We start from the raw sequence: 23,017 nt of genomic DNA on the forward strand, positions 1-23,017 counted from the left end.
CAAGCTCATTTCACACTCTAGTCTTTTGGATTTAAAGGATTATTTATCACGATTGGTTTTAGTTAACTAACTCTTCATAATCTTGCAGGTTCTGTGAAGTGGCGAAGGAGAATGGGATGGATATCTTCCGTGTTTTTGACTCTCTGAACTACCTGCCCAACATGCTGCTGGGTATGGAAGCAGCTGGCTCAGCTGGAGGAGTGGTGGAGGCGGCCATCTCTTACACAGGAGATGTTTCTGACCCCATGAGACAGAAATACTCCCTGGATTACTATATACAGCTGGCAGAGGAGCTGGTCAAGGCGGGCACTCATATACTGTCCATTAAGGTACAGTGTGCACACACTTAACAGCAAGGGTCACACTTCAGTTCCTCATTCTTATAACTACATAACGGAACTATTAGTTTCATATCAGTGAATAATGTATATTCATAGTTACTGCTGAATCTTAGAGTTAGAAAATATATCTTGATATAATTAGCTAATAAATGAGCATAGATTTTGAGGGGTTAAGTTAGAGTGAGATTAAAAAAATCCACAATCAATGCACTTACAGACATAAACACCTGCATAAAGTAGGGGTGTAAAAATGCCTGGGTTGGTGTTTCAACTGCATCGATTTTGGACTTTTTTTTCAACAAAGTTCACACTCATTTTAGGCCAAAGCAAAATTTTCTAGCTATATTTAAATAACAAAAAATCCTTAGTATGTTGTTTTTATTGTCTATTTCATTTACTGTGTAAACAGTTCCTCCACGGTCACATTTGTGTATTCAGTGTACATTTGAAATGGTTCTGAATCATAACAAATTAATTATATCAAACTGAACCATGGTAGCATGTGAGATTTTATCCTACATTTAGTTGTTTCCCTAAAGAATCCTGCTCAAATCAGAATATGAGATCAGAGATTTACACCATATACTGTGACGTAAAGGAGTTGTCCTCATACTGATTGGCCACTTTATCAGAAACACCTACCGTGTAGGTTCACTTTGTAGCTTTACAAATGCTGACTTTAGCCCAGCTGTTGTAGCAGCAGCTGGCTAGCCTTTCCATAAATGGAAAGGGACAACTATAGGACCACCACTAACCAGATATTGTTTTGGGTGCTGGATCATTCTCAACACAGCAGTGACACTGACATGGTACTGGCATGGTAATATGTGTTGGTACAACTGGCCACAGGACCACTGTTGGCTTTATGTTTCTGATTTGTGGACTATTTTCAACCCAGCAGTGTCACCAAGTTGGGTTGTAGGTGTTTCTGATAAAGTGGCCAGTAATCATAAGTACTTCTTGTGGTGTTTTTGTACATCCCCTCTGCACAGTGGCATGAACTAGACAGCATATTAATGTTGAGGGTCTTTCTGTAGGATATGGCTGGCCTGTTGAAGCCCGAGCCAAGTCGCTTGCTGATCACAGCGCTGCGGGATCGTTTCCCTGACATGCCCATTCACGTTCACACTCACGACACAGCGGGCGCAGGTGTGGCAGCCATGCTGGCATGTGCTGAGGCGGGGGCGGATATAGTAGACGTCGCCGTGGACTCCATGGCTGGAATGACCTCTCAGCCCAGCATGGGAGCTTTAGTGGCCTGCACCAAAGGAACCAAACACGACACTGGTGAGTGGATCAGAGAGCTGTTAGTCCAAGTTTAGTCCAATTAGCTGTGTCTTTTTAACTGTCAGAAAGTCAGTGTAAACGTGTGCTCTGGCAGAATGTGATAAGAGCTGTACCACTTGCCAATCAAATTTATTTAATTTTCTTGTCAAATTAATGAGTAAAGCTCATAAATCATATGTCGCAGAAGGAGCTAACTTTGAGTACATCAAGAAGCCATTATAGCATACGTGCTCTAGTAGAAATTCTGCGTTATTTGCATAACTCTGTGTGTGTGTGGTTAATGTGTGTTTGAGAATCATTTTGAATAAGTAGCCTGCAGCTGAAGAAGAAGTGCGGCGGATTTCTTGCCATACATAAGCTAAAGGGAAATGAGAAAAAGAGAAAAAGAGCGAGATGCTAGTAAGAGAGGTAGAGACAGTGAGAGAAAGAAATAAAGAGATGATGAAAGATAGAGAAAAAGAGACAGTGGCCAGGTTTCCACTCAAACATTTCACAAATGATAGGCGTGTTCACCAAATTTTGGCAGAAAAAAATGTGAATTGTGTTTCCATCCACTAATGTTATGAGAAGAAACTTTAGATAACATAGGCTACCATGATTAGGAGCTGCATCGACAAAAGCATGATGGAGAGATTGACCTCAGTTTTTGCTTTAATCAGAATTGTATTTACAGTTATTTACCGTTTTATGGCCGTGCTCAGACACCAGGAAGGGCGAGCTACCTAATGAGGGCTACCCTCATTCTTCGTTCCAACCCTCATAACGTCCACTTTGCATCTGGGAAGGCAAATGCACCAGACAGTTCTGGCAGCACATTGTGCAGAGCTTATTTTTCAAATGAGCTTTGGATCAGGTGTTTCACAATGTTGAAATGGCTAGTAGGGCATCTGTAGGGCTAGTCAAGTGTCACTTACGGCTTGATACATCATCGTTTATTCGGAAAACCCTCTTCCATCACTCTTTTTACATTTCGGCCTTAACAATATTCTAACTGTTCCACCTTGTCTTAGCATCAATCTAAAATAATTGGGTGTTTCTTTGAATTTCAGGCTTTTTCCATTCAGGGTGGTAAATGTTCAAAGTTGACAAAAAAGTAGTGGATGGAAAACCAGCTAAAGCTAGAGAGTGGGAAAGAGCATGTAAAAGACGGTGAGAAGGACAGAAAGAAAGAAGTGAAAAGAGGCAATTAGAGAGAAAGTGAGAATGACTGAGAAAGGCAGAGGCAATGAGAAAGGCAGAGGCAATGAGAAAGATAGAGAGAGGCAGTGAGAAAGAGAAAAACTGAAAATTTGAGAGAGAAACAGTGAGCGCGAAAGAGAGAAGAAGAAAAAGAGAAACAGAGAGAAAGGGGAAAATGAGAACAAGGTCATGTTTTAGCTTTTTTATTTAAAGATGAAATAAACCTTAGAAAGAGAGACAGTCAAGTATTAGCAATTTGTTCAGCAAGTTAATTAGGCAGGGAAAAAACATCCAGAAACAACGAAAGGACAGAGGCCAGGTAGCACATCATAGCCTTCACATCCTTCAAAGCAGCTTTTTGTACAGAATGTAACCCAGGAGAATATCCTAGGAGCAAAACACAGGAGAAAAACAACAGGAAGACTATGTAAGAGCACTAAAGCCCATTGGACTAAATAAAGGAGTAGCCACAGAGAGAACTTCATAAGGTGAGAAGAAAGACAGAAGAAAAGCTGGAAGAAAAGAGGAGCAAGTACTGAGTTTCAGCACAGCTCTTTGCTTTTTTCTCATATTAGACAAACGTAAGCAACTTCCATTCCTCTGCATGAAAATTGAACAGAAGGTTTAAATATTAAGTGAAAAGTATGCTGGTACAACTGCAGTCTGATCATAAAAACTGCTAATGTCACTAATTTAGCTTTCTGATTAAGTAGCGGAGCTGCCGCTCTACTGACTTTTCTTAAAAATTTGTTAAATTATGTCAAAATGACTTTCCAGAAGTGATTCACTGTGCAGCAGCGGTTCCAATGAAAAGAACTGTGACACTGATTAAATACTGTAGTCTGATTAATGGCCAAGGCATCAATACCAACCCCTTCCCACACTGAGGATGCTACTGTGAGACGTAACTACGCAGTAAAAGCTCTAGTGGTCAATGGACTCTGCATTAGTTAATTTAACACTGTAGGCCTTCATTGAACACTGCTGATTTTACTGTGTGCAGTATTGTAAAACAGGCTTTGTGAGAGTCATCAAATACACATTTCTTAGAACAGTGAAAAAGACTCAGGCAGAATATTAACAACTAGCATCTATCAAAATGGCACAGGAGTTGAAGCTACACAGATTTTAAAGGAAGTCATAAGCAATAGAATAGAAAAATCCAATTTGGAAAGTTTTCCTCTTACCTCAGATGTAGTTGGTCAACCAAGGCACGGTTGGTGTCCGGAGTAGAGGTCTGCACAGGCTTGATTATTAATGTCCGCACCCACCCACTTCAGCCACTGGTCACATCTGCTTGTGACCGCAAAATCTAGTGTTCTTGCCCACACCTGCCCACAAAACCTAGCACCATTTTAGCTATCCTTGTGGTCCTCATCCAGGCCAGCCTGTGTATATTATAATCCTCTCCACTAGTGTAAGAAATGTCCATGCAACCCCCACCGATACGGTAAAATAGCCTCAACAACAAATGTTTCAGTGTTGCAAAACGGAAGTAAACATTTGCTGTATTTTTAGGCTAAACAAAACCGTGTGAACTTGCACAGCACAATCTCACGGCACCACATCCAGTAAAACCAAAAAAACAGTGAAGCAGCTTGGCTGTGCTACTTTTTATTTATATCAGCATTTTACCTGTGTCAGCATTATATTATTAGCTAATACCTCTGCAAGTCATATACAAGCCAGAAGAACTTTAATCAGAGCCAATATAGATGCAGACGTATGCTGCAACACAGGTTAAAAAGCCAAAACAATTTTCTTGAAAAGTCAGATTTTGTGCATTTACTGGAAGTTACATAGCTTCATGTGTTTTTCTGCAGCACTCTTGCCGCATACTTGTTGCTCATCTTTCCTCTTCTACAAGTTGCCAGTTACTGTCCAAGCCCACCCCACCCAGCTAGCCATAGGCCCTCACATGAGCCCACAACATATTGGCTGTTTACCTGCAATGACTGCGGTGCCTCAAAGTGAATCCTGCCCACAAATTATTTTGCAGATCACACAGGGCCCATTGGGGAACCTGCCTTATGCAGACCTCTAGTCTGGAGTTTTCCACTGGAGCTACGAGACTAACGTAGTTTGCAAATAATAGAAGCTCGTACCCTGTCCTACACTGTGTGACATAAGATGTTTACAACAGAAAAACAATTGTTTCATTTACTGTACAAAACCACCCGTGAGCTTACATGTGTATTCTGAGCTTTTATATGTAGCATTAATGATGGTAAATCTGAAAAAAAGTTTTCTTTTCGGGTGATTTTGCCTCACAACCTGCATGTGCTCCTCCACCATGTTTAAGGTCAAAATTCTATCTCAGAACTATCGTAATGTCTCAAGCATCAAAGCAGTGTATTCACTTCATGTAATAACTTTCTGTGAGGAAGCTTTTAGAGGCATTAAACTCTTCAGATGTCTGGTTCCTATCACCACCACGTTGAACAGCTCTGACTTCACACCACTTTGACATGAAACCACTCTGAATGACTTTGTTTATATCTTAATGATATAATTATGGAGAACTTTTTAAAATTGGTGGAATTCCACATTAACTTTTTACAAACATAGAAAAATAAAGTAAAAAGCCAAAGCATCACGACAAATTGTATGGAGGCAGTGTGACTTAAAAAACAGAACAATGAAAACGTGCAACAAAATATGGTACCATTATGTTCCCTTACCGATTTAAGATTTTAAGAGGATTATTTTTTTTCGTTCCCTAACATGAATATGTGAGGGAGAAAGAAAATACTGTGACCCCATCCTTGAGCAACAAAGAAGGTGCAAGAAGGAAGTGCAAGAGCACCCCCCCCCCAACTCTCATTGCCCTGGACTCCCCCCAACTGTTCCCGTTCATCTCCTCCACCTTTCGCTATCCCAGAAATATTGACCCCTCCTCTGAGCCTCCACAGCTCTGTTGAGATAAAGGACAGCCTGTCTGCTGTAGAGCGGAGAGGACACAAGCAGGACCTCATCAGTTACAGCAACACAATCTCTGCTCCTCACGAAGCCTCTCAGACAGGTCAGAAAACAGCTAACAGAGTCGAGGCAGGAGCCGACAGGCAACCAGGCCGCTCTGGGACACGGAGGAACCCGGCAGGGACATGACTGAGGTTAAACATGAGACTGCTGAAGAGCACTCTGAGAGCAACTCTTTCAGACACATTACAACGGAGAACATACACAGAAACATGCTGAAGCTGCTATCCTAATCGATTCCACCAAAAAAATCTCTCTGGAGGCAAAGCTCTTCCCAGGCTGGAAAACATCACCAGTATGATGCCCAAAACCAAAGCAGTACTCAGTGCCAGTAGTTCCCAACCCTGCTGTACTGCTGACAGGCATATTTTGGTGTCTTTTCTGCCTCTAATACACCTGGGGGCTCTTTCATACAGTGGGATTTCTTAGTTAGCCACATAACATAAGCCAATAATCTATAAAAGAGCATAGGGGCATTCCTATTGGACAGGCTTTCTGTTGGGTTATTCAGCTAACTCGAAATCCTACTTTGTGAAATACTCTCCAGATTCAATTAATCAGATAATTAACAAGCCCTTCTTGAGTTGAAGTGATTATGTCAGAGCAGGGAAACCAGGACGGGACGTTCTCCAGCACCAGAGTTAGCAGAGTTAGTGTTAGGTGCAATTGCTTTATGCTAACTATGCTAATAGCAAGACACTGTTCAACTAAATTAATGTGGACGACTTCAGTAAATGTGTTCTTATGCTTAGCTGTCTGGCTCACCGTCCCACCGTTACTCTCAAAAAAAATGTGTTTTTAACAAAAGTCATGTTCTACTCTTACGTAATGGCTAATTAATGCCCTGTAAGAATTTGCTGTTTTAACAGGCCTTGGTCAATACCAGTGAAAGAGAAACAGTTGCTTGCAAATACAATTCAATAGTACTTGGCAAGCTGTTTAAAATAAAATTAAGTCTCTGTTATTCTCTCATCATTACCTGAGCATTTCCATCAACCTTTGTTGCATCTCCACAACCTTTTAGCATCACATTATTATAAAGAACATGTATTGGGGGTTTCTTAAGGTCTTATTTGTTGAGTAAAGCCCAAATTAAACATTTCTAAACGTTTCTTCACTATGCATTAAGCTTTATTCATTATTAACCTGTACATGGAGGTCTATTGGGTGAAAATCACGAATAATTGCATTATTAGTTGTAATTAATGCACAATTATTAACTCACTTATGTAAATTATTGACAATTATTATTAAAAAAATCATATTGTGTTAGTGTATACATGGCAGCATTTGCTTCCTATAGGTTCTAGTTAGTGCCAAGTGACCTTGCAGAGTTTACTACTTTAATAAGTCACCCGTACTTCCATATTCTAAAGTGCTTTCTCAGTCACCACTTATTATAGGGTAAAAAGAGCCAAAGAAATCAATTTGCCTCACAAATTCAATGCCTATTCATAATATTTTGGTGCCCAGAATTGAATACTTCATTAGTATGTCAGCATGTGCTCCATACAAGAGTTCAGTGACAAACTGCACTTCAGACTATGGATCACATCTTGATGTATTAGAGACGTATTAAACTTTTATTAGTTCTTAAGTAATATACTACATAAATCCTGCCAGTTATACACTAAGATGTGAATTTAGGTAATAATTCATGCCGTTATTTGCACAAAAAGGCTTAAAAAAGCATTTACTGTGCATTATTACATCTAATAATGCTATTGTCAGTACTTTTCTCATATTAGACCTCCAGTTATGTACTAACACAAGTCATAATGAATAAAACTTGATGCATAATGAGTAAACTGTTTAGAAATGCATGATTTGAGCTTTACTGAACAAGGCCTTAAGCCCCCAGTTTGTGTTCCTAAAAATAGTGTAACACAAACCTTTCAATTCATGGTTCTTTAAAGAACTACTTTTGAGATACAAGTGTGAAGAACCTTTTTCAAATTTAAACAGTCTAGGGGGACCATAAGGGGATGAAAATACTCATGTTTTTTAGGCTTACTGAAAGGTTCTTAATTGAAACACTTCATTCATTAAATAATAATAGAAGACTAGTTTTAGAAACAGCGGCAGCAGCATGCATCTTGTATTCGGTCATCCCTCCAGTGGGCTCCTCAGTGGTTTAGCCCAATCACAGTCTGTGAGAACTCGAATTTTGTTTTTATGTGAAACGAAGATGCCACCAAAAGAAAAAAACTCAAAAGCTTTTAGAAATGACAGGAAAGAAGCAAACGCAGCAAAAACAGTGAGGACAGTAAGCTGTCATACAGTTTTTCAGCGGTAAAGTTGGATTATCAGTGTGCACTGGAGCTTGTTAATAAAAGGAGGCTTATGCTATGATTACTCCAGTTGTCGAATGCAAATGATTTGCATTTTTCTCTGAGTCATGCGCCCAAGCTGTAGACCATTTAGGATCCTTTATTTTGTAACAGAGTGCCTAACAACTGCCATCAACACAGACCAGCACAATTCAGGAATTTATGAACACTCACTTTGTAGAATTAGAGTTAGCCTTGCTTTCCTAGCTGATCTCATCTGAAGCGTTGCCCTACTTAACATTATTTCAGTTGAAATCACAACATGGAGCATCCCAAACCCCAGCTTGCTAATCAGCCTGTGGTGTGAAGAGTTTAAACAAGGATTTGGAGGATATTATCATCGGAAAGGAGACATGGTGCAAAGCTGACTTTGTCATTCCTCCAAGCGCGACGAGCTGTGTGATGATGCCGCGTGGGTGGAAGTTTGAAAAGATGCAGCAGTTGGATCCATGCACTTCAGAAGAAGGTGTATGTGTGAGCCTTTATCCTCACTCACTGGAGGCACCGTCACAGGACAGGGAAGTAACTTGCAACAATGAGAACTGGCAAGAAACAGCAAGGAGAAAATGGAGGATGAAATTTTAAACACAGAGAGTATGAGATCATACTGTTCCCAAAATGGAGACAGTGTAGAGGATCAGTGACTCAGTAAGACTAGGAACAAGGTGCTGATCAAAACTTCATGGAGATTTTTGACAAAGAAAACATAATGAACCTAGTTCCCTCAAAGAAAAACTGCAGTCTTTTGTGCGGCGCAGTCACTGGCCGCTTTATCAGAAACGCCTATGTTATTGGTCCATCTTGCTGATGAACAGTTAGGGGCTGTTGATGTATAGTTTGTGTTAGTGGTCCTTTAGCTCTTTGTCACTCTTGGCTGCATATTGGGGCCTAACCAATGTGTCGATGGTGTCTCACTGTTTAATTCGTAGCAGCGAAAATACCCCAATTGAGTGCCGGTAATAAGCAGCTTTCTTGGTCAAAATATCAGAGTTCAAGGATCAAACCCACAATCCCTTAAGAATCTCAGATAGCTGTGCCACTGGGAAAATCAATATGAACCACTGTTTAAATATATGTTAGTAATGTAGGCTGAGCTGGTTAATCTAAACACAAAACATCATTGTATTAATGCAACAAAAACATGTAAAATGCTTTTAAACATAACCTTTAACATGAAAGTAACTTAACTAATGCTGTCAAAGTTAATACTCAAATAATACATTAAATGATTTACACACACTATTTTTTTTAACACACGTAATGCCTTATCCTAGTTTGACCCTTCAGAAAGCTGCTCTTTGAGTATGAGTGCACCATCAAAGTACTGAGAAATTTAATGGTAATGCATCTGCATTAATTTAATAGCTGTTCCTGTTGTTATGATAAAATACTGTATGTCAGAATAACTAGTTGAGCTAATGAAACAGCAGTATTTCTAAGACTTTAAATGACTAATTTTACAGATTTTTACCATCATACTTTTACTATTAATTTTATTGTAAATGGACTTTTTACTGTTTTTATCTTTCAGTTCTTTTTTTACAATGTTCATTCTAGAGAAATCACATTTTTGTGTTCAGGTTCATGTGAGCCCTGCGTTCACATAATAAAAATAATGTTATTGAATTATTGAAAATAAAATGATGATTTCTTTATGCATTCATATAGCTATGACAAAATGCACTGCTTTTCAAATGGAAAAATCTTTCTTCAGGGTCAAATGTATGCAAATAAGACAAATGCAATTAAACACAGTTAACTATTTAAAGTTCGCCATTTCATTGTTTTAATCCTTTGAAGGCCCTAATTATAACACACAAACTCTTTAAATAAGTGTAGTTGTCAGAAACCAGTAGCCCCAGTGCTAAAATATTATATTATTAAATGAGTTTCTGTTTGAGTTTAAGAAGTGTGACAATTGAGAGCTGAAACTCATATCTATCTGTAAAGCACTGTTTAGCTAAAAACAGAATAAAAAGCATTGTAGTTGTAGGTTTGTTGTAGTGTGTGGCAATGTACTGTTTTATCTGTTACAACTTATTAAATCTCAGAAAAATGAAATCATGCATATCATGTATCATGAAAATGTCTTGAAGTACTGTAATGTAATATTTTTACCATATCACCCACCCCTATTTCAGGGTACCTTGTAGTATGTTGATATAGTGGACCAAAAGGGTAGATGGGCTTCATAAAGTGGCCAGTGATTGTACAAGGGAGATAGAATGCCATAAAATAACCACTATCGGTTCCCTAAAGAACCTTTCAGTTGAGTGATTTCAATTAAGTTTTTAAAGGAACGTGTATTGAAGGGTTCTCTAGGGAACAAAAAGTGGTTCTTCTGTGGCATCACTCTCTGTGACACCTTTATTATATTACAGCCTGTATTACAGCAAAGAGATGTTAGAACAGAAAGGCCAGTTTAGCAACATGGAGGGACTAGTCTGAAATGATCTGATTATAGCGACAAACAGAGAGCAGCCTTATTTTAGAAAGATAAAAGGACATTAATTATCTTCTTATATTCAAAATGTGCTGTATTGACGACAGTTGCATTTAAAACCAGTGCAACCATGTGGTCGCCACAGAAAAGAAAAGGCTGCTCGGCTAATTAGAAATATTAGACATTAGAAATATTGACGTTTCTCCTTTCTTTTAAGATTACTACAGTAGATTAAATGGCAACTCTTTTCAACTCTTTCTCTCACAGTATGCCACCAAGTCCGATCTGTGATCACAGCCAAATTACAGTGTTCCTTACAAAGGCACACACACACAGCCAAGGAGACAGTTCTATATCAGGAAATAATACAGATGGGCGCAAAACATTGAAGAACAGTTTCACAAAGCAACTAGTGGTGAAGAAATCCAAACAGCTTAACAACTCTAGACACATCTCTAGGCAGTACATGCTCGCAGTAAAGTAGGAATGGCTCTAGCATTAAAAATGTAACCACCATTTTTAGAAATACAAGGATGTCACCACTGAGAGCTAAGAGATGGCCTGGGAGCAAATATACTACAAGACATTAGACTTGACCAAGACTGTCCTGACCTGCCAACAGAGAAGGTTAAGTCAAGGTCATGGATATCATGCAGTCATGCAGACAGCACCAAAAAGGCACGATATGCCCACAGGCAGCTGACATTCAGTAAGGAGTCAGTCACCTCACACTTAGGAGCATTCAAACAGCACAAAAAGGTGAAGAGGAAGCAAAGGAAATGGAGAATGCAGCAATATGGACAAACTAGCGATTATGAACATTTGTCATGAGTTGTGTTAGTTTTATTTGTGTATTGCTTATGTAGAGTATCTGTTTTTTTACTATTACACACTCTTAGCACAAATTACATTGTAACTACAGTGCACAGTTTTGCCTTCTGTTTATTGGATGGTGTCCTCGCTTTAGCAGTATATAAAATACACTAAATGTCCAAATGTTTGTAGACACTCATTCAGCATTACTTCTAAAATGAAGGGTATTATTAGGGAGTTTGTCATCCTTTACTCTAGATGTTTGAAGATTGCTGGGAGAACTTGATTGCATTTAGGCCTAAGAGCATTAGTTAGGTCAGGTACTGATGTTGAATGATTAGTTCTGGATGATAAACTCTACTCTAGCCCATTCCAAAATACTGGATGGTGCTTCATCAATGCTGTGTAGGGCTTTATACTCCTCTTGCTGACACTTGGCATTGGGCATGGTGATCTAAGGCCCATGTGCGGCTGCTCCAGAGTGTCCCCTTATTGGCAGTGCTTTTCTACGGACTGAAGTCCATCTGTTTCTCTGCATACTTTGTTAGCCCGTATGACCCAACACACAATTTGTGTTATGTGATATATTGTACATACAAACAGATGGGTTTTTCTGCTTTTTTCGCAATATTTCAAGAAGTGCAAGTGTAGACAGTAACACAAACTATGCAATGACACTTTTGGATTTACACAGTGACCAAAAAGTAAAATAATGCAAATGCATATTTTACATTTTTTAAAGTTGTGTCTGTTTGCCTTTATGCAGCTTTGCACACACAGCATTCTCTAGCAGCTTCAAAAGGAGCCACATGGGAACTTTTCCCAACAGGAACAGAAGTTGTCACACATGTTAATGCGAACGTGCTCCTTTTTTATTTTTCACTGGGTGGGGGGCAGTATTATAAACAGTATTTTTTAAATGTAAAATATTTATTCTGGAAATTAATTCATACATAGAAAGCAGTTTCAACATTTGTATTTGTCTTAGTAACCAGTTGTAAGCTTTTAAGCATGAACCTTTAGATCAGAACGATTTTAAGACAATGAAGAACTTTTAACCTGGTACTTTATTTCTCTGTTCTTTTTCTTTGCCCTCCCTCTTTACTGCACTAACCTATTGACCTCTCTTCCCTCCACTGCAGTAGTTTCAACTCAGCGCTCGCTCATGCCTTCACAGATCTGACTCTTTCCCCACATTCTTCTGCCTTCTCTCCATCTCCCTCTCTTCCTGCCTCACTCCCCTCATCCTGTGGGCCAGTGGGGTTACAGAGAGCCAGTGGTGCTTTAACTTCACTCACAGCCTCAACTCTCTCAGCCAGGCTTCTCTTCTGTTCTCAGTCACAAAACACACTGCCTCTTAACACTGTCTTACCTATCATCTTGTCAGCAATACATTCATAGACTTTGGCTTGTGTCCCCTTTAACTCTTTACAGTCTGGGCCAGAATAGTTGCGTGCATGTCCATGTTGGGCAGTTAACTGTAGCAGCATGCGTAATTGGAGCTTCCTTTGTGCTACTGTGTTTTCTATCACACACCATGGTGCCTTTATTGTTGGATGCAGTGGGATTGCTTGTGGGAGTGTGCATAATTTAGGACATGGATGAGGTTTTTTAAGCCATGCATACAATACATGACTTAAAACTTTTTTCTTAATGTCAGCCTTTTGCAGAGTGTCTTGTCTTTTTGTCGTGACTGCACATCACTAGATGATGAGGCAAGCAAAGGGTATTACACAAGTTTCGGCTATGAATAAGCACTTCACAAATCTTCACAAATGTCACAAATCTCGTGGTTTTCACATGATGCAACCAAAAGGAGGGCTAGACTTTTTGTACTTTTATGCGCATACAAAAAGCGTAGCAAAAACTGGATGAATATGGGGCTGACAAATGCAAATACCATATTGTATTTGCATTTGTGTGATGATAAATGACACACCTATCTGTGTTACCCATTTTAACACATTTTGTGTTATTATTTTCTGTTTTTACATATTTTATAGTTACACAAAATATGGCACACAAAAACAGTTAGAGTGTTGGCAGGGGGTCCTTCCCCAGGGAAAAAAGGAGCCAATAATGATGCAATTTTTTGTGTAATTTGACATGTATATAACTGCTTTAGGGGGATTATTTTAAAACTTCACTAAATCAGTTTTTGTACCTCAGTAATCTCCCACTTTAGGGTAAATACTGTCTATTTATTTAGAGATTTTCATGTCAATTATCTGTGCTGTTAGGGTTACTGAAAATGACACTGCTTACTCACTCTTACTCTAGCTTACACTTCTGACACGTTGCTTGAAAAAGAGCTAAATCTTGTCTGCCTTACCCAAAAAGGGGTATACAGACACAGAAAAGGACTACATCCACAGTCTAGATTAATTTAGAGGACATAGATAATACAGCCACAGATGAAAGGAACCTGCCAGCATGGTAATAGCTGTATTTTCAACCACAATGCCTAGGAAGCAGCATGAGTACAGATGAGACTGCTTACTGCCATAAGATCCACACAGCTCTCCTTTTTCGATATCAAATAGGATGCTATGCTATCAGAAGTCACATCTAGCAAGCCAAGCATTTAGGTGTGTATAACTGATAGCATTTAATTTTCACATGTTTAAAAAAGGGATTGATTTTCTACTAACCATTTCAGCAACACACCATTCATCAACCGCTGTGTTTCATCTGTATCCGTTGCTGCAAACTGATTTCATCCTGCAACTTTTAGAAGACAACAGTACCGTAGAGAAAGGGGAGGCGTGTGACTTGAGGTATGATCTGTGATATAATTAGGAGAACATGATTGACTCATAAAATCACCATAGTTACATGTTATAATAGTAATAAAAGAAAATAAAAATATAAAAAATGTCTCTTTAATGTAGCTTTTAAATAATCGTTTGTTTTGTATTTAAATTTTCTGTTTTATTCTAATGAATATTCTTATCTTTCATTTATTCAGCTTATTTTCTTTTATTACTGTTATGAATTCTATAACTTGACTGCAAAGCACTTTGAGCTTCTGCCTGTATAAAAAATACTCCTGACTAAAGATTATTATTATTATTATTATTATTATTATTATTATTGTTCTTTTTCTTCTTCTTCTTCTTCTTCTTCTTCTTCTTATTATTATTATTATTATTATTATTATTGTAGTTGTTTTTATTACCTCGAATAATGTTAGTAGTAGTAGTAGTAATAGTAGTAGTAGTAATAATAGTTGTAGTATTGTAGTACAGTTTTGGTAATTGTTACCATTAGTTACTATTATTATTAGCCAATTATTATTATTATTATTATTATGAACTGGCAAACTGACTTGAAATTAAGTAAGTGCCACACATTCTAAATGTTACAAAGGCACAAATTTTCTAAGGTTCAACAAGCAGCTCCCTCAGTCCTGATAATTCTTCCTGCAGTCGAAAATCTGTTGTAAGGGAGAAATTGGGGTTAAAAAAAATCAGAATTTAAAATAATAATAATAATGTACACATGGCCTAAGCGCTGATTATTGATTTGACTATTGATTAAAGGTGACTGAAGTGCGGAGTGTATTTCTATCTATATGCTTCGAATAGTAGGTTGTGTCACAAACACAAAAATCTTTGAATCACTGGCTTTGTTAGATCACATACATTACATGTCAAAATTAATGTTACAACAGCATTAAGAAATCATGGTGCTGTTAGAGAAGAGTAGGTTTAAATGCAGAAGTAGCTGCTATTTTGTCTCTGCATTAAAGGCTGAAGCATCTACAGCTTATTAAAATCACGCTGTTTGCATAGCTCTACAGACTAACTGCTTCAGCTGATCGTATACAAATCAGAAAGCGAGGGTGAGGGAGCATGCCTGAGAGATAGAGAGAGAATGAGTTGCAGTGCGAAGGAAGAAACTTAATTACATGAAAGAATGGTAGTTATGCGCAGCACGTTGTATTTGGTTTGTCCTTTTGTGCTACCTGTGTGTGTGTTTGAGAGAGAGACTGAAGCAGTAAAGAGTGAAAAGCTACTTGTGTGCATGAGCATGAGTGTGTACACGTGCATGCGTCTGTGTTTTTATTCATGAGCAACTTTGCTGAGGGAATTGCTCACTGTGGACCTCTATTAATTTCTCAGTCTCTGACCTCCCCCGCCCCCCCACTTCTCTCTCTCACACTCTGTCTCTCTCTCTCTCCCCCTCTCTCTCCCCCTTAATAACATATAAGAGCGTTAGTTAATTGAGTTGTCGGAGCCGTCGGTATAAGCAGACACACAGAAGTAACAGTTCAATGGGTAGGCTGCATCTTATTAATGAAACTCCTGTTGCTTTCATTACTGTTTATTTCACCCTTGTGTTCAAAGCATCCACTGCTGGGACTTCTTCACATCTGAATACATTCTTTTATTCCTTGCTATCTCTTTTTCTCTCAGTTCAGTGATGGTGCTGGTTCTGCTTCAGCTTCTTTAGCTGTAGTATAGAGTGCCTTCAGAAATGTCAAAGTTGAGTATACTCCTACAACTACAAATCCAACATGTTTAAAATTGGCTGATTTTTGGTGTTTGCTGGTGCTGGATATGATAATACTTCCTATGAATCCTGTGTTCAAAATAGCCGCTGTAGTTCATCATGCGTAACACTTTCAAATGCAAACAAATATGACTCCATAGTGCATTATAATATTTTATGAACAAATGAATAGTAGAGTTAAAGAACATTGTAATGCAAAATTAATAACAAAGCAGGCCACAACCAAGAGCAGTAAAATAGTATTCAACAGGTATCATCATGTGTTGCAGGACCTGATTTTATACTGTTAGAAATACAGTTTCTATGCAGATACATTTTTCGTTCATCAAGGCACAAACAATGTAAATGTACCCTGAAAGGTCGAGGTGTAGTTTTAAGGTCCAATTACTCACCTTAAATATGTTTTTCCCAGGAGAAAAGTACATATTTGTATCTTTTTGTAACCTAATGTTTTAAAACAGAACAATAAATTTGAAAGCATAGCGACCAGATGGGGTGTGTGGACCCTTGAGGGTACCACCCTCAGTGACTGTTTCGTATCTTTTTTCTGAGAGTGTATGAAGTATGATCTACTCTTGCTTTGCAAAGTGTCATGCCTGGGACAGTAACTATGTATTGCTGGCCAATATACAAGCAGTTCTGTCTGAGATCTTAGCTTGCCTTCTACAGTTCCTCTTTACTGTAATTTCTTTATGACATTTAAGACAGTGGAAGTTTTTGGGCATTTTTAAAAATGTAATCATTTTAATCTATACATTCATCCATCCATCCATCTATCCATCCATTTATCCACTCTTAAGAACATAGAAGAGTGTTAGTTGAGTTTTTGGAGCTGTCGGTATAAGCAAACACACAGAAGTAACGGTTCAATGGGTAGGTTTCCTTTTCTTGCTCACTCCTTCCATCCATCCATCCATCCATCCCTTCCATCTGTCCATCCCCAGTGGTAAGATCCTTGAATCCGATTTCTTGAATTTGTGATGACCTTAAATCCATTGACCAAGGTCCAGAGTTAAATGCTTGGGCTCTAGTGTACTGTACAGAATATAGACCTGTATCATTAGTGTTTATTATACAACTGGGACACATCATATGTTTCTCTCTCTGTCCCTTTCACTCTTTCAGTTGTTTTCTTGAAGGTTTTGGTTTTTATATCACCTCGTTTCAGACCCTATTTGTGTTCATTTCTCTCTCTCTCTCTCTCTCTCTCTCTCTTCTCTCTCTCTCTCTCTCTCTCTCTCTCTCTCTCTCTCTCTCTCTCTCACCCCTTTGTCTCCACTGGGTTGATCCTCTTTCTCTTCTTCCCTCTATATTCTGCATTTTTCCCCCTCTCTCTCTGGCCCTGGCTGTCCATGGTTGTCATTCTTTTCTCTCCTTCCCCCCATCCTCTCCTCTCCCACGCAGTCAGGGGTTGCGACTTGCTTCAGAAATCTTGGCTGTGATCCCCTGGCAGGCCTTTATCCTCCGTTCCTCAACCACGCTCTGGTTGGTCTGTTCCCCCCCACCCTTCTTTCCTCTCATTCTCAGTGTCCCTTCAACTTTTTCAATCCCACTTCATCTTCTCTTTCTCTTTTTCTTTCTCTCTCTCTCTCTCTCTCTCTCTCTCTCTCTCTCTCACTTATTTATTCTGTTGAAGCTGACTGATAGCACATACAGTGCACATAGACATTCTGGGACGGACCAGTTGTTATTACCTTGGGGCTAAAATTTCTTAGGGAGGAAGGTGTGGAACCATGCATTTAACCCTCCTTTGTTTTTGTTTTTTTTGCTCCACTGTGTGTGTGTGTGTGTGTGTGTGTGTGTGTGTGTATGTACATACACTCTGAGGTTGATACTACTTCTCAACACATTGTCTGAAGGTGTTAGGTCAGTCACTGTCTCCTGCATTTATTCTGAAGGATTTTGCTGAAGGCTAAACACACACACACACACACACACACACTTGTGTTTATATAATGTTATGACAGGATAGAGGGTCGTGTGTGTGAGGTGATGCAACACAGTGGTAAACATGCTCCCAACTTTTTTTGAAACGTGTTGCTGGCATCAAAAATCGGCATATATTTTTCAAAAAACAATAACATTTTTCAGTTTTGAACATTCAACGTTGTCCCAATCCTGAAGGAGAATGTCCGCCTGTCAGTTTGTGACCTAAAGCTCAGTTGCAGTTGGTTTATGCAGCATCATGATGATCCAAAGCACACAAGTCCACCATCACGTTCTGTCTTGAATCCCATTGAGATGCTGTGGCAAGACCTTAAACAGGTGGTTCATGCTTGAAAAGCTTCCAGTGTAGCTGAATAGAAACAGTTCTGCAAAGAAGAGTGGGCCGAATTTCCTCCACGGTGATGTAAAAGACTGTCACAAGTTATCGCAAACGTTTGATTGCAGTTACTGCCATGGGCTTCACGACCAGTAATATGGTTTAGGGGCAGTTACTTTATTTAAAAGCATGTGTTTAGTCATGTTCTCTTATATTAAATTTAGTGTGTGTATCTCGTCATATTTTTCAGCTCAAATTGTCTTTTTAGCTCAAAATTGATCCTAAAGAAAGAATTTTTGTCTGTTTAAAAGGCAGTGAATTTGTTATAACTATACATTATTGGATGCCCAAACTTTTACATGCGACTGTATGTCAGTGGCACAGGTATGAAATTAAAGCCCAAACCCAATCTGTACCTGTGAGTTCGAGACAAAACCGGGTCCAGCTGGTTCTGAAAAGAAATTGTGTGGTACTCAGGTAAACTGATATTTAACACATAATCTAATGCAATAACACGTTAGCTAACACACAACAATATTTATTATCAGTGCATTTCTGTGGAAATGCCTGTCATACCTAGCAGAGAACAGCTTCCACCTTCCTCTGATCAACTGTTAGCTCCACTTCCCTAAGATTCCTGCGCTGCTGCTGCTACTGCAGAAATGTTGAACATACTTTGAGTGAACTTAATAAGTAAGGAGAAACATCTGCTGTGACCTTTCTACCAACCCAACACATCCCTCTCATCATTCATGGTGTGACTGCAACTGATGTACTATTGAACTTCATGCCCAGTTGATTCACAGGCGCATTCACCCACTCCTCAAACTCCAGAGCTATGCCAAACATGCCTCACATTACGAGGGGGGAATGGGGGAGGGCATGCAAAGAAGAGAGAGACCACACGAGCGTGCAAGAGAGAGAGCATGAAAGAAACAAAATCTACTATAAAAAAATCGCTCATTTAACCTGAGCTCAAACCAAGCCAAGTACTGCACATGAAAGATCAGCCCAAACCCAAACCTAGCCAAAACCCAATATTTTGTCGGTCTTTGTCGAACTTCATCAGAATGTGTTTAATACTTGATTTAATACACAATAATTTAGTAACGTTATTTTAATCATGTGTTCACAAGTTGAGCCTGAACCTAAACATTAAAATGACATGATTTCATAGGGTGAATGTAGTTTCCAATTTATGTCACCATCCAGTGAGAGCAACAGTGGCTGCATGTTCCAGCCAGTGAGTGAATAATCATATACACCAGTGAGTCAAAGCATTATAACGATGCACAGATGAAATAAATAATGTTGATTATCTCATAACAAAAGTGCACATCAAGGTCTGGGATGTATTAGACAGTAAGTGAACAGTCAGTTCTCATAGTTGGTGTATTGGATGTGTGAGAAATGGGCAGGCGTGAAGACCTGAGTGACTTTGACAAGGGCCAAATTATTACGGCCAAATGACTCGGTCAGCGCATCTCCGAAATGGCAGGCTTTGTGGTGTGCTTCTGGGCAGCAGTTGTGAGTACCTGCTGACAGTGGTCCAAAGAGGGACAAACCATGAACCAGCAACAGGGTGTTGGGCAACCAAGGCTCATCAATGCACAAGAGCAACCAAGGGCTATCCTGTCTGATCTAAACCGACAGAAGGGCTATTGTAACACAAGTCACAGAAATTTTTGATGATGTGTCATAACACACAGTGCATCGCACTCTGCTACATATTGCGTTGCATAGCTGCAGACCGCTCAGAGTGCCTTTGCTAACCCCTGTCCATCTTCGTAAGTGTTCATAGAGTTGGAGCTAGTTCTTGGAGCAATGGAAGAAGGTTGGCTGGTCTGATGAGTCCCTTTTTCTTTCACATCAAGCGGATGGCCAGGACAGTGTTCTGCTGGGAAGCTCAGCATCTGACATTCATGTTGACACAATTTGACACATGCCATCTATCTAAAAATCGTTGTGGACCAGGTCCTCCCCTTGATGGCAATGATACTCAGTATGATTATGCACTGTGCCATACTGTGCACATTGTTAGGAAATGGTTTGAGGAACATGATAAAGTGTTCAGGGTATTCACCTGGCCTCCAAATGCCCCAAATCTCAATCTAATCCAGCATCTGTGGGATGTGCTGGAACAACAAGTCTGATCTCTGGTGGCACTACCTCACAACTTACAGAACTTACAGGATATACTGCTGACGTCTTGGTGCCAGACACCACAGGGCACCTTCAGAAGTCTTGTAGAGATCATGTCTTGGCAGGTTGGGACTGTTTTGGTGGCACACAAAAGAATCAACAACATATTAGGCAGGTTGTCATGCTTTGGCTCACCCTATATACAGTTAATGGTTCCAACTCATCAGTCATTGCAGCCTCTCACTTTCACTCTTGTTTATACAGTTCATGGATTCTTGTTAGAAAGGATGCTTTTGAGGGGAACTGTATATTTCCACTCTGTTATTGTTTTAGATAGTTGGCTGCATGTTGCCACAGGTCTCAGACGAGCACTGTCCAGTGTAGTCTGCCAACATTGCTAAAGATGTTACTTTAAAAGCTGTATCTGAACAAGAGGACTGCAATTACATATTCCATCATATGAACATACAGTGTGGGAGCAGCTGGGTTTTAGCCTGCTCTGGTGCTAACTGTTCCGCAGCATTCAAAAAATTTGATGGCATGATAAGTTATTGCGTTAATGTGTTAACTTTGACAGCTTAGTTTTTATATCCTTTACACTGTGTGAATACTTCGTGATAAACTGACCAACTGCAAATTGTCCAAGATAAATTAGAATAAAGTCTCAATAATTTAATGTGCTTTAAAGCCAAGAGTGCTTTTCCTTCACCTATAAAGTTAAAAATTTTGGAGATATAAGATTTTGTAACAACACTGATAATATATAAGTATCTGTGTTTAGTAAGATTTTTCTAAACTTAATCATAACCTTTACCGCAGTGACCTATAGGAATGGCTTTACCCTTTCAGTTCTGACCATGAAACATAGCAGTTTAACACAGTCCGGATCATTTTGGTGCTTCTAATTTTGTGAGTAAGGCCTGTTTTTCTTTGGTTTTCCTGAAGCTGGGACCTGAAAATGTGTGAAAATACACATAAAAGCATGCACAACTTACACAAACATTCTCAGTCACACATTTAGGGCACCTTCAAGGCAGCGGACCTGTATAGTGACCTCATGATGTGATCACTTAATGACCCATGTTACCAGCACAGTGTTGCCAAGCTGCAAACCTGCCAACAGCAGAGTAATGTGACCGTACTCACTGTGTGTGTGTGTGCGTGTGTGTGTGTGTGTGTGTGTGTGTGTGTGTGTGTGTGTGTGTGTGGAGGGGGGAGTTGAAGGTGTGAGTGAGAGGGAAGCAATAGCTGTAGCTATGTGGGACTATTAGCGATGGGTTTAATTAAATCAGCATCGATTGCCGTTCTCTGACATTAGCGTGGGTGTGTTACTGATTGATTGATGGGGTGTTTGGAGAGAGAGATCAGAGCTCGATTGGCTGTGGATCAGTATCACGCTCTAACGTCTCTACAGAGAGAGAGAGAGAGAGAGAGAGAGAGAGAGAGAGAGAGAGAGGGAGAGGGAGAGGACCCCGCACCCATTAGCCAGGCTGTCACACTAATATATCCATATTTTGCTTATAATTTTGAGTTTTTAGCAGTTTGCTGCTGGTCACATGGCCATTATCAAATCACTATAATTTCTCTCAATATTTTGTTAATAGAAATTTCTGCTTCGTGTGTCCTTAAAGTGGCTAAGTGCTCAATTCCTGTAATTTAGTTAACAGACTCTCTGTTTCTATCCCCCTCAGTTCCGCCATCATCCTTTCTGAGTGATGAGTATTAATCCATGAATTCAGAATGATTCCATTCAATTATGATTCTTCAGGAAACGATTCAGTGCATCATGAATGTCAGATTTCTCCCCTTTTTTAATTTGATTCGATTTGATGCACAAATGTGACTGAAAGAGCTGTTTACACAGTAAAACAGCACAGCAATACATACTTATTTTTATTGAGCATTGAACATTTTTGCAAAGATTTTTACATTGAAATACATCCTGAGAATTTTATGTTGGCCATAAAATGAGTGCATACTTTGACATTTTATAAGAATTTATTGATTCTAACTTCCTAAAATTGATGCCTTTGAAATGCAGTTGCAACATATATCTTGATGTGTAAGTGCGTTATTACATCCGTATTTTCAGTATAATTTGTCATTTTAATCTCTCTCTCTCTCTCTCTCTCTCTCTCTCTCTCTCTCTCTCTCTCTCTCTCTCTGTCTGTCTGTCTCTCTCAGGAATCTCTCTGGAGAAGGTCTTTGACTACAGTGAGTACTGGGAGGTGACGCGTGGCCTCTATGCTCCTTTTGACTGCACAGCCACTATGAAGTCTGGGAACGCGGATGTGTATGAGAATGAAATCCCCGGAGGCCAGTATACTAACCTGCACTTCCAGGCCCACAGCATGGGTCTGGGTAACAAGTTTAAGGAGGTGAAAAAAGCGTATGCTGAGGCCAACAAACTGCTGGGTGACCTTATCAAGGTAAAACGACCCCTCTCCATCTCTTGCTGTCTCTCTCACTCACTCTTTTATCGACTCTGTCAATAAATCTCTGTCTCTAATTTTGTTCAAAAGCATTCCCGGGGGTACATCATGGAATTTTGTATTACATTAAATTGATACTGCTGTCCGACTTTTCCTATGCAGGTTTCTGATTCTAAAACACGATGTTCAAGTGTCCTTCTGCTTCAAATGTGAGCAGATTAGAATCCTGGATAACCCCAGTGCCAGTTTAGTCTTTACATTATAGCTAGTAGGGTTAGGGCCATATATAATAA

The 23,017-nt window shown here is 39.4% G+C and overlaps 1 protein-coding gene across 1 annotated transcript in view; it reads left to right on the top strand.

Moving 5' to 3' along the window:
• pcxb (pyruvate carboxylase b) overlaps positions 1–23,017 on the top strand; it is a 258,861-nt gene that overhangs the window by 205,539 nt on the left and 30,305 nt on the right. Inside the window, exons 15-17 of the mRNA XM_036597231.1 lie at positions 89–329; positions 1,379–1,628; positions 22,477–22,721. Coding sequence (XP_036453124.1) covers positions 89–329; positions 1,379–1,628; positions 22,477–22,721 — 736 coding nt within the window. The remainder of the gene's footprint in view (positions 1–88; positions 330–1,378; positions 1,629–22,476; positions 22,722–23,017) is intronic.

Source organism: Colossoma macropomum, unplaced genomic scaffold (assembly GCF_904425465.1).
Source record: "Colossoma macropomum unplaced genomic scaffold, Colossoma_macropomum, whole genome shotgun sequence".
NCBI classification, from domain to species: domain Eukaryota; kingdom Metazoa; phylum Chordata; class Actinopteri; order Characiformes; family Serrasalmidae; genus Colossoma; species Colossoma macropomum.